Source organism: Octopus sinensis, linkage group LG1 (genome assembly GCF_006345805.1).
Source record: "Octopus sinensis linkage group LG1, ASM634580v1, whole genome shotgun sequence".
Lineage (NCBI taxonomy): Eukaryota > Metazoa > Mollusca > Cephalopoda > Octopoda > Octopodidae > Octopus > Octopus sinensis.
This window is the reverse complement of record NC_042997.1, coordinates 209763964-209776245: the sequence shown is the minus strand read 5'-3', so window position 1 is coordinate 209776245 and position 12282 is coordinate 209763964. Positions and strand designations below refer to the sequence as shown.

At 42.0% G+C, this 12282-nt stretch overlaps 1 protein-coding gene across 2 annotated transcripts in view; it reads right to left on the bottom strand.

Annotated features, from left to right (window-relative positions):
- LOC115232531 (lysosomal-trafficking regulator) overlaps window positions 1-12282 on the bottom strand; it is a 268514-nt gene that overhangs the window by 30686 nt on the left and 225546 nt on the right. For both annotated transcript variants that reach the window (XM_029802457.2, XM_036509015.1), the window contains exons 29-37: window positions 12018-12103; window positions 11304-11435; window positions 9430-9651; window positions 7411-7547; window positions 6291-6365; window positions 5222-5353; window positions 3886-4062; window positions 2823-2899; window positions 699-890 (exon numbers count right to left, since the gene is read on the bottom strand). In XM_029802457.2, coding sequence (XP_029658317.1) covers window positions 699-890; window positions 2823-2899; window positions 3886-4062; window positions 5222-5353; window positions 6291-6365; window positions 7411-7547; window positions 9430-9651; window positions 11304-11435; window positions 12018-12103 — 1230 coding nt within the window. The remainder of the gene's footprint in view (window positions 1-698; window positions 891-2822; window positions 2900-3885; window positions 4063-5221; window positions 5354-6290; window positions 6366-7410; window positions 7548-9429; window positions 9652-11303; window positions 11436-12017; window positions 12104-12282) is intronic.

The following is a 12282-nucleotide window of genomic DNA, read 5'->3' as shown; positions in this document are numbered from 1 at the left end:
TGAAGTATCCAAGGACCAGACAGTGTGATGTTTAAATCAAGCAACAAATTCTATAATCCAAGAAGAATTTATCAAATAATATGACACATCAGATCTATTAGTCATTATTTACATTTGACAGATATTTGTCCTCATCTTGTTTGTTGTTAACACATTTCGGCTGATATACCCTCCAGCCTTCATCAGGTGTCTTGGGGAAATTTCGAACTTGGGTTCTCATTCCTAAGGTATTTTTCAATGTTGTTGTTATTATTATTATTATTATTATTTAGGTCACTGCCTGGAATCAAACTTGGAATCTTGGGGTTAGTAGCTCGTGCTCTTAACCACTACACCATATGCCCATGGGCATATGGCATAGTTAACAACAAACAAGATGAGGACAAATATCTGTCAAATGTAAATAATTCCTCATCTCTTAAATATAGAACTGTATCAGATCTATAAATTAGAAAATTACTATTTTAAAATCTCAAGGAGAGAGATATCAGCAACAGTACTTTGGAATAAAGATTATTTGCCAACATAACATGGCAGTCCTGGTTTAGGACAAATGTTGAAAATATAAGGGTACAGATCGTGTTGTATAGCCAGCTGGAGACGATGTCTCCTGGGGCTAAATTACAGCAACATCCATCCTAAACCAGGACTGCCATGTTATGTTGGCAAACAATCTTTACATCAGATCTAATACTCACTTCTCGTGGGTCAGTTGTTGCACTAAATCTTGCCAGGATTTTTTAATCTGGATTCGGTCAGTCATGGACTGTTTCAGATGGGTGACTAATTCTTTTCTCTCTTTGTTTTGCATGCGGAACACTTGTTGCGTTACTTCCATTGCAGAATCAGCTAAATTCTTGATAAGGCTTTCGTTTTTTATATACAGAATCCTGAACAGAAGAAAAAAATTTTTTTTAAATTATAACAAGGATTAACAAGGATTAAATCTTATTGGTTCTATTGGGTTGTCCGGAAAGTTGGTGCCAATTTATAGTAGCTTACCTTTCGACTTAATTTAGAACATGGTTGATTCCATAAAATAGGATTTGACTACACCTCCATTTAGAGCACAGTTTAAACTATCTTTTCATGGAAGAAGGTTTATGTTCCTATAACCTGAGTTAATTCTGTAACCCTTTAAAATGGAAGATAAGAAAGTCTCATTTTTAGCACTTGTTGCTTTGGGAACCAGACAAAAATTGCTGCAGCTTGGCTGGGATGTGTTACCCCACCCTCCATATTCACCAGATATTGCTCCTTCGGATTTCCACTTATTCAGGTTTCTGCAGAATAGTCTTAATGGTAAAAATTTCAATTCCTTGGATAACGCAAAAACATACCTTGATGAATTCTTTGCCCTGAAACCACCTCAATTCTGGGAAGAGGGTATTTTCAAATTAAAGGAAAGATGGAGATGCATCGTGCAACAAAATGGTTCATATTTGGTTGATTAAAAATGTAATGGCAGGTATTTACTGATCCTTTTCTTGCCTTTAAAAATTGGAGCAAACTTTCCAGACAACCCAATATTTTGTCAATGGTAACTAAGAGAGCTATTGGTTCACTATCCGTTTCACTACCATACACCATCACACACATTTTACACCCACCACAACACAATAAGCTCATTTGCTGGTAGAATCATTAGCAGACCACACAAAAGGGTTAACAGCATCTCTTCTGGCCCACTCAGAATGTAGCAGCGGACGAAATACCTATTTCTTTACTACCCACAAGGGGCTTAACATAGAGGGGACAAACTAAGGAATTAAGTCGATTACATCGACCCCAGTGTGTAACTGGTACTTAATTTATCAACCCCGAAAGGATGAAAGTCAAAGTTGACCATGGCGGAATTTGAACTCAGAACATAACGGCAGACGAAATACCACTAAGCATTCAGCCCAGCGTGCTAACATTTCTGCCAGCTCACCGCCTTAACAGCATTTCTTCAGGCCCTTTATGTTCTGAGTTCAAATTCCATCAAGACCAACTTTGCCTTTCACCTTTTTGCTGTGAATAATATAGAGTACGAGTCAAGTACTGGGGGCTACTGTAATCAACAAGCCCCCACCCCAAATCTCTGGCCTTGTGCCTGAAGTACATAAGTTTATTATTATTGTTATTAGGTTGGTGAGCTGGCAGAATCGTTAGCATGCTGGGTGAAATGCTTAGCGATATTTCATCTATTGCTACATTCTGAGATCAAATTGAGCCAAGGTCAACTTTGCCTTTCATCCATTCAGGGTCGATAAATTAAGTACCAGTGAAACACTGGGGTTGATGTAATCAACTAGTCCCCTCCCCCAAAATTTCAGACCTTGTGTCTATAGCAGGAAGGATTATTATTATTATTATTATTATTATTATTAAGATGGTGAGCTGGCAGAATTGCTTGGACACTGGGCAAAAATGCTTAGCATTTCGTTTGTTTTACATTCTGAGTTCAAAATCCACTGAAGTTGACTTTGCTTTTTCACTCACCCCTGCTCTCAGCACGTAAAAAGCACCCACTACACTCTCGGAGTGGTTGGCATTAGGAAGGGCATCCAGCTGTAGAAACATTGCCAGACAAGATTGGTGCCAGACCTCAGTCAAACCATCCAACCCATACCAGCATGGAAAACGGACGTTAATCGATGATGATGATGATGATGATTCATTTTATTTTATGCTTTGGAATTAGTATTGATTGCCTAGATGTGTTCCTTCCATAATTTCCCTTATCCTTATATATATACATATATATATATATATATATGTATGTATGTATGTATGTATAGGAGAAAGAAAGAGAAGCGGGTGGGGTGGGGGGTATATACCTGCTTAAGTGTTGATGTCTCCTCTTCAGCCATTCTTGCTTCTCTTCTTCCAGCTGTTCTGAAACTGTTTTGATTTCCTTCAATGTAACAAACAGAAAAGAATTTATGATGGATGGTCATGGATGAAAGGTGGGTGTCTGGATGATAGAATTTCTAGTGGTGGTGTTTTTGGCAGTGGTAGTTGGGTGGCAGCAGCAAGGCACCTTGGGCAAATGTATTCTGCTATAGCCTTAGGCTGACCAAAGCCTTGAGAGTGGATTTGGTAGATGGAAACTGAAAGAAGCCTGTCGTGTGTATGTGTGTCCGTGTGTGTATGTATGTTTATGTGTGTGTGTGTGTATGTATGTGTGTGTGTGTGTGTGTTTGTTAGTGTGCATGTGCTAGTGTTTCCTTGCCTTGACATGGCATGATAGTCGTAGACAAACATTATCATACCAGCAGTGTGCTTCACTTTCAGTCTTCCCCAAGAAACCTGTTCTGGCCATCTGGAAATATTGCCTAGCTTGGAAACAGGTAAGGGTTGGCAACAGGAAGAGCACCATTCAAGCATGGAAAAATTACACATTACCAGCATCGCCTTACTGGCACTTGTGCCCATGCTAGTAGGGTGCCAAGAGCACCATCCAAGCATGATCATTGCCAGAGCAGCCAATTGGCTTCCGTGCTGGTGGCACGTAAAAGCGCACCATTTGAGCGTGATCGATACCAACATCGCCTTACTGGCACCTATGCCGGTGGCATGTGTAAAAAGATTCGAGCGAGGTCATTGCCAGTACTGCCTGACAGACCCCCTTGCTGGTGGCACGTAAAAAGCACCCACTACACTCCTCTTGGAGTGGTTGGCATTAGGAAGGTCATCCAGCTGTAGAAACTCTGCCAGATCAAGATTGGGGCCTGGTGCAGCCATCTGGTTCGCCAGCCCTCAGTCAAACCATCCAACCCATGCTAACATGGAAAGTGGATGTTGAATGATGATGATGATGATGGTGTTGATGATGAATGTATCATGGTAGTATGAGATGATAGTGGCTGTGTTAGAATGGTGAGAGTGTTAGGAACGTACCTGCTCCAACTTGCCTTTATCCGGGGTGTTGTTGTGGATCTCCGGGGAGAAGAGCAGCCGTGACCCAGATTTCTTGAGCAAACCAAACAGGCAGTTGATGTTGTCCTGTTGGCTGTTGGACATTTGGTCTTTGTAAGAGGACAGCAGCTCATGAAGGAAAGGTAACAGGCTGTTGACCTGTAGGGGACATATGAGAGAGAGAGCTTACAACATTGATAAGAGTTGGTTGAGGTGGAGAGGGAGAAGCGGTTAGCTGGAGGATGGGGGAGAGGTAAAAGAAATGGCTGGTATTGTAGGAATGCGGGACAGTGGTTGATGTTTAACCCCAGGCTGGCCATAACCCACAGATCTATAATGGAAGGCTTTTCAGCCAAGACCAACCAGTATTTTCTTTTTAGGCAAAGTATACCTCAGAACAACATCGACCAATGTGTTCATTTTGAAATAAAATGTACGGTTTGATTCAAGACTTGGCTGCTATTTCTAGCAGATCAAATGGCTACTTTGGGTGCCTTTCATTTGCTCAAAGAGAAGCAATTGGGGTCAATAGGATTGAAGAGTTGGTGGGTTGTGGGGAGAATAGGGATCTTGAGGTGCAAAGAGGTAGGGATAAGGCGTAGAGGAAGGGTGAGAGGAAAGACAACAATAGAAAAGGCATTGCACCCTTAAAGGGGACAGAGATGAGTGGTACTCAGCGAAAGAAATGTGAAGAGTCCAGGTAGTCACTCAAGGAGTAGGAGGTTACTCATTGAGCAATGGGAGGAGTTTAGTTACTCATCTAAAGAACGAGGAGTTACTCAAGTATTTCTGGACATACTCGATCAAATAATGGGGAGAAACTCGCTCAAGGTTTGCAGATAACAAGGGAACATGGAGGATATTAAAGTTGGTCGGTGAAAGAATTTAGAGTTACTGATTCAAAGAATTGGTGTTTGTTACTCAAAGGGAAGTGTGGAGATATCCATTGAGGGAAGGGAAGAGAAGCTAGTCTCATGGAGGGTGGAGGAAAGAAATACTCAGATGAAGAGGAGGAGGGGGAAGGAAAGGAAAGAGGAAGATGGGAAGGGAGGAGGAAGAAGAGAGGGAAGAGGAGGAGCAGGAGCAGGAAGAAGAAGAGAGGGAAGAGGAGCAGGAAGAAGAGAGGGAAGAGGGAGGAGGAAGAAGAGAGGGAAGAGGAGAAGGAGGAAGACGAGAGGGAAGAAGAGGAGGAGGAAGAAGAGAGGGAAGAGGAGCAGGAAGAAGAGAGGGAAGAGGAGCAGGAAGACAAGAGGGAAGGAGGGGGAGGAAGAAGAGAGGGAAGAGGAGGAAGGAGAGGATAGATGAAAAGGTCACTCACCCAAGGACTAGAAGCAAACATTGACTTGAAGATCTCTCGGTGTTTGATCTCTTTCACCATGTAAAACACGACGAAAATGCGTTCGTAGAACTCAACCCCAGGAGACAACATGGAGACTATGAGACGTGCTGTCTAAAAATGGAAAAAAACACAAAGAAAAAGGAAAGATTGTTCAGGGGATTGAATGACTAGGGCAGGAGGAGGAGGACGTGGGTTCGATTCTGAACACAAGGAACAGAGATACAACAAAACATACCACAAACCCCACAAAAGAGATAACATGTTAAAAATCCTAGTTTACTTGGTGTTAACACACTGAATGTAAGGAGCATTAAAAAAATCTAATTAGAAATAATAAATGATGCAGCCTGGAAAAGATATATTTGGTCAGTAAGTAATATTATTAAAATTATTTTGGAACATAGGGGAAATAACTCTGGATATATTTCAGTCTTAATCAACCTCCTCAGAAAATGTCCTCTGTGTATTCATGTATGTTTACTTCAAACATTTAATTTCTCATATACATGTATGGTGTTGTTCTGAGTATCTAACAACACACTAAGTTCATATATATATGTTATCGTCATTTAACGTCTGCTCTCCAGGTTGTATTCCATCTAATGTAACTCTACTAAGAAGGCTGTAATATCATTTGACACAAAACCCGATATAAAGAATACATAAAACAAGGCTGTGACATTATACACCTTTAATGTGGCCACATCTACATACACAAACTGAATGATAAATGAAAATGGTTTGATGCGTGGAGGCTATAGTCTTCTCCTGTGTGTTAGCTCCTATCTGCTTCTGGCGTGTGGTGTGAGAGAGAGAGAGGCAGTTAGGTTAAGACTTCACAGTTTTGCATCCCGATGCAGAAAGAGGTAGTCGTAAGGGCTCATGCCAGAATCTCACACACTAACGCCATCTAGTGCCAGTTTGTTTGAACCTGCTGTCAAGTGGGGTAACTGCACCTTGGTAAACTATGCACAAGTCTGAGGGAAGAGTATAACAGAATAAAGAAAACAAAAGATGCTGAAGGAAGAAGACTGGATGGTTGACTTACTTGTTTAAGGAGGGTGTCTTTGGCACTGTGGAAGACAGAAGCTTTCGGCTTTCTTGACTGTAAAATGCCTTTTTCCTAGAATAAGGGAAAATAGAGTGAGAGAGAGAGAGAGAGAGAGACAAAGAGCAATAATTAACAGAGGGTCATTAAATTAATTAATAAATATTGGTTCCATAAGAAAAACTCTGGCTGGTTCTTATAAGATTTTATTAGGGTTTGTTCAGCCCCTCCTGCCCCCGGTCAACCCTGGTCGAATAGACTTGTCATAAGAGGTGTTCAGCCACGACCATATACAAAGTTACTTAATGTGGTCTTTCTTTAAGTCTTTAGCATTTAAACTGACCGTACCCAGCCTTTCACAGAAGAAAGGCTGCAGGGATGGGAGGGGCCAGGGTCAAGGTCACAGAGATGGGAGGAGCCGGGGGACAGCTGCAGAGATGAGAGGAGTGGGGGGGGGAAGGCTACATAGATGGGAGGAGCCAGGGGGAAGGCCACATAGATGAGGAGCCAGGGGGAAGGCCACATAGATGGGAGGAGCCAGGGGGAAGGCCACATAGATGTGAGGAGCCAGGAGGAAGGACACATAGACGGGAGGAGCCAGGGGGAAGGCCACATAGACGGGAGGAGCCAGAGGGAAGGGCACATAGACGGGAGGAGCCAGGGGGAAGGCCACATAGATATGAGGAGCCAGGGGAAAGCCACATAGATGTGAGGAGCCAGGGGGAAGGCCACATAGATATGAGGAGCTAGAGGGAAGGCCACATAGATATGAGGAGCTAGAGGGAAGGCCACATATATGTGAGGAGCCAAGGGGAAGGCCACATAGATATGAGGAGCTAGGGGGAAGGCCACATAGATGGGAGGAGCCAGGGGGAAGGCCACATAGATGGGAGGAGCCAGGAGAAGACCACACAGCAGGAAGGAACTAGGATGAAGGCTGCAACAATGGGAGGAGCCAGGAAGAAGGCCGTAGCAATGGAAGGAGCCAAAGGGAAGGCCGTAGCGATGGAACGAGCCAGGGGGAAGGCCGCAGCAATGGGAGGTGCCAGAAGAAAGGTTGCAGCATTGGAAGGAGACAGAAAAGCAGGGAAGACTGGGAGAAAGAAGGACATATACTGACCTGTATGCTGGCCAAAGATTTCACTAAAAAGTCCAGCAGATGTGTCCGAAACTGGCTATCTGATGTAAATGCATCACTGGGTCCATTGAATACAAAGGTCAACTTAAGTCCAGTAGCTATGGAGCTGGAGTCATTATCTAGATATATTAATATAGCAATATGTATACATGAATGAATTATATAATAAAGATCTATTGTTAGAGAATATATCAGTCAATACGAGACATCAAAGCCACATATTACACCATAATTGACAAACATACCATTTTGATGGCACAGCAGTGCTATTGCCACTCTGACAAAGGCGAAGTGGGCATTCACGCTGCTAGGAATAACAACCAAATTTCACTCAAATTACATGCTATCATCAGGGAAAGAAAAGAACAAACTGGAGAATGTGATCCTAGATATGCGATTATTGATAAAAGGATGGCTGGGTATGGCTGGAATGTCACTGATCATAGACTTGGGCCAGTCAGAGATGACCTGGGATTAACAACAATAACACCACACTGACTACACTGGTGGCACATAAAAAGCACCCATTACACTCTCGGAGTGGTTGGCATTAGGAAGGGCAACAAGCTGTGGAAACTCTGCCAAATCAGATTGGAGCCTGGTGCAGCCTTCTGGCTCTCCAGACCGCAGTCAAACCATCTAACCCATGCCCGCATGGAAAACGGACGTTAAACGATGATGATGATGATGTTGACGACACACTAAAAAATAATTCATTTTTTGGAAAATTAGCTCTGGCGGCACATCACATAAGGCTATAAATAAATAACCTTTGACATTTTTTGTATCAAAAAGCTATTTTCAACCCCATATTTACTTGTTATTATTTATCATTATCCTCATCATCATTTAACATCTGCCATCCATGCTGGCATGGGTTAGATGGATTGACAAGATCTGACTAGATGGAAGACTGCACCAGACTTCTGCATCTCTTCTGGCATGGTTTTTACAGCTGGATGCCCTTCCTAATACCAATCTCCCTGCAGAGTGGGCTGAATGCTTTTTTTTTTTTTATGTGGCACCAGCACTGGTAGGGTCACCAAATACCTTGCAAGACAAAGAAACTTTGAGATGAGAGGGAGCATTGGAGGTGGTGATCTTATGTCAGATGATCAAAGTTTAGAGTGTGACAGAGAGACAGAAACAGGTAACTAACTAAGGTAGCTTGCTGTAGAGGAGGTGAAAGAGTGAGAGAAAGAGAGAGAGAGAATGAGGAGAGAAACAGGTGTGCTGCTGTAAAGGAAATACATGATTAGTCAACCAGAGGGATATATATATATGTATATATATATATATATATATATATATAATATATATACATATACACACACACACATGACATCTGGTACTTGACTGAAGAAAGAAGACCAAGAATGAGCCGTCCTCTTTTCCCTGTCCTAATTGTTGTTTCTCTTGTTCACCTTTGTATTGTCTTTCTGTCCGAATGTTTTTATTGTCTTCTATTGCGTTTTTGTTCCATTTATATCTGTGTGTGTGTGAGCGTGCGTGCTTTTGGTGCAAATGGTTTTGTTATATGGGCTGAGTTTACAACCCTGTAAGTAATAATAATGGTATTTTTATATAAGCTTAAAGCTTACAGCAACCACCGTGCAATGACTAAGGAAAATAGTCTAATAAAGGGACATATAAGCCCTCGATAGAAAAGAGAAGGCTTTCCCATCCATGTGAGATATACACACTCACAACTGGTTTCCATACAATTTCTTCCAAACAAATTATTCACTCAGCAAGGCATTAGTCTGCTTGAGGTTATGCTAAAAGACACTTTTCCGAGGTGTCATGCAGTGGGACTGAACCCAAAACCACATGGTTGCAAAGCAAGCTTCTTAACCACATAGCCATGTCTGCACACACACACACACCAGAAATGACATTTGTCAACTCACACAAATAAATGTTAAGCGAAAGTACTCTACAACACAAATAAGAGTACAGCACCTCCACACACCAAACAAAAAAAAAAACAAAGGTCCTTACCCCCAAACACTACCAGATCCACAGCCATGACAATTAATTTTCTTAAACGGTCAGAGAGTTCAGAACCTGCCACTTTATTGGTCTCTTTCTTCTTTTTCTGACCCCATAGAGTTGACCACTGGGATATGTTGGAGAGGAATTTGTCTGTGGGATCAGACAAAGGCAACAAAGACCACTGCGAATTCTTCAGTTCCTTGTTTTTTAGGCTTTGTTGTTGCTCATCTTGAAATAGAACAGAAAAATAAATAAATAAATAATTGCAAAATAACCAAACAGAAGGGTCATCAAAAAAAAAAGAACAATTTGGACCCTAATGTTACTATTAAGATATAAATGAACCCCTAAGGTAACACCAGAATGTGATAGTAAAGAATAACAGTGGCCCCTAATATAACAACAAATTAATGCTAAAACATGAATACAAGATCTCCTATGGTACACCAGAGGGATCACTAGTGATATACCAGAAGATACCCTAATGGAAGACTAGAGGGACTACTAATTCCTCCTCCTCCTTATCATCATCATCATCGTTTAATGTCTGTTGTCCATGCTGGCATGGGTTGGACGGTTTGACCAGGGCTGGTAAGCTGGAAGGCTGCACCAGACTCCAGTCTGATTTTATTTCATGTTGCTCCAGTTCACTCAGTTGTAGAAATGAGTTGCCAAGTCACATGTCCCAAGCTGTATCGGCCTTTGTCTTTCCCTTGGATAATATCGGTGACATGGTTTTCTACAGCTGGATGCCCTTCCTAACGTCAACCACTCTGAGAGTAAAATGGGTGCTTTTATGTGCTATTTGCATGACACAAATATCTGTCACAACTGCAATTTTTCTTGGCTTGATGAGTCTTCTACTCAAGCACGACATAATGCCAAAAATCTTGGTCATTGCCTCCATGAGGCCCAAGGCTTGAAAGGAACTCAGTCACTTTGTCTCACATATTTTAACCATTCCATATTATTCCCCACAATATGAAAATAGATATAAAGTGCGTTAAATGCTATTAGCTGTTCATCATCATTTAACGTCCATCTTCCAAGCTGGCATGGGTCGGACAGTTTGACAGGAGCAGGTTAACCAGACAGCTGTACCAGGATCCAATGTCTGCTTTCACATAGTTGTCATAGTTGGACACCCTTCCTAATGCCAACCACTTTACAAAGTGTACTGGATGCTTTTTATATGGCACCATCACCAATGCTTTCCACATGGCACTGATACCACAGGTTGAAACAGCTACTAGCCTTCGGGATGCTGCTAAAAGAAGTTCCTAGTAGCTAGCATTCTGATGGCACCAGAAAGACACCACATGGAGGATTCTGGCAATAAATGCCAACCACTTACTGTTTGCAAAAGAGGCTAACCGGCTTCCATGCCAGTGGCACATAAAAGGGCACCATTCGAGTGTGATCATTGCCAGCGTCGCCTTACTGGCACTTGTGCCCGTGCTAGTAGGGTGCCAAGAGCACCATCTGAGCATGATCGTTGCCAGAGCAGCCAACTGGCTCCATGCCGGTGGCACATAGAAGGGCCCCGTTCGAGCGTTATCATTACCAACATCGCCTTACTGGCACCTGTGCCGGTGGCATGTGTAAAAAGATTTGAGCGAGGTCATTGCCAGTACCGCCTGACTGACCCTGTACCAGTGGCACATAAAAGCACCTACTACACTCTCGGAGTGCTTGGCATTAGGAAGGGCATCCAGCTGTAGAAACTCTGCCAGATTAGATTGGAGCCTGATGCAGCCATCTGGTTCGCCAGCCCTCAGTCAAAATCGTCCAACCCATGCTAGCATGGAAAGCGGACGTTAAACGATGATGATGATGATGATTTGTAAATCTCACAATGTTGGCAAACTATCTTCACTTACTGTTTGTTTTACTGCGGCCCCTCTGTGCTGAAGAACTGTTATTTTCATGTGGCACTTCCACAAACTGAAGACTTTGGTAAAAAATATGATATTCCAATTGCTTTATGTTCTTCACCTCAAAGGATGATGGACCTGTAAAAGATGGAAGTTTTAGACTAAAACCAGTTCAGCATTAGAATGGAAGTGTGTGTGGTGGGGGAGGTAATACATTGTTTGGGTCTGGAACTATTCTGAGTTGGTACTCCTAGTTAACCGTTTAGCATTCAGATTACTCTCGTAAATATGTATATTTAGTCACATTGGTTTGAATTGATCTTGTATTACCTTGCAGATTCAAGATTTCAATGATGTGATTGTTTATTTTTACAATGTCATTGCAGGGTAGGTGGGAGAGGTCAAATCTGGCTGGTTTGAGAAGATATTGGAGCTGCATGTGGCCAGTTTTAATGCTAAGGGATTAAATGCTGAGTAAATTTATGGGCAGAGTTTAGGGGTGGCTTGAGAACTAGTGGGAATAGTTAAGATGGAACAGAATGACCAACATACCATCTTAACTAGGGAACAAAATGTAGATTCAGAATAAAGAATAGTCTTGGATAAAGTATACTTAAAAAGGATGGTCATGACTGGAATGCTTCTAATCATAGTCTGCTCAATCAAGGCTGACCAGGGGCTAAACAACAACTGCTGTAAATATAAAGTGGAAGAACTTACCATAGACTATTTTTTCTCGTTCTTCAAGAGCTTTCAGGAGGCTGAGAATTTCTTCAAAGTTTTGATAATGAGAGTTTCCACTAAGGCTGAAAGACAGAAATTAAATAATCATTTAAATAATTTGTTTGGAACTGTAAAATAGATTTGAAAATAAGAAAGGGTAAAATCTTCCTGACTACGATGTAGTTTAGGGTCCAGTCTCACAGCATGAAACTTTGGATAAATCACCATCATCGTCATCGTTTAGCATCCGCCTTCTATGCTA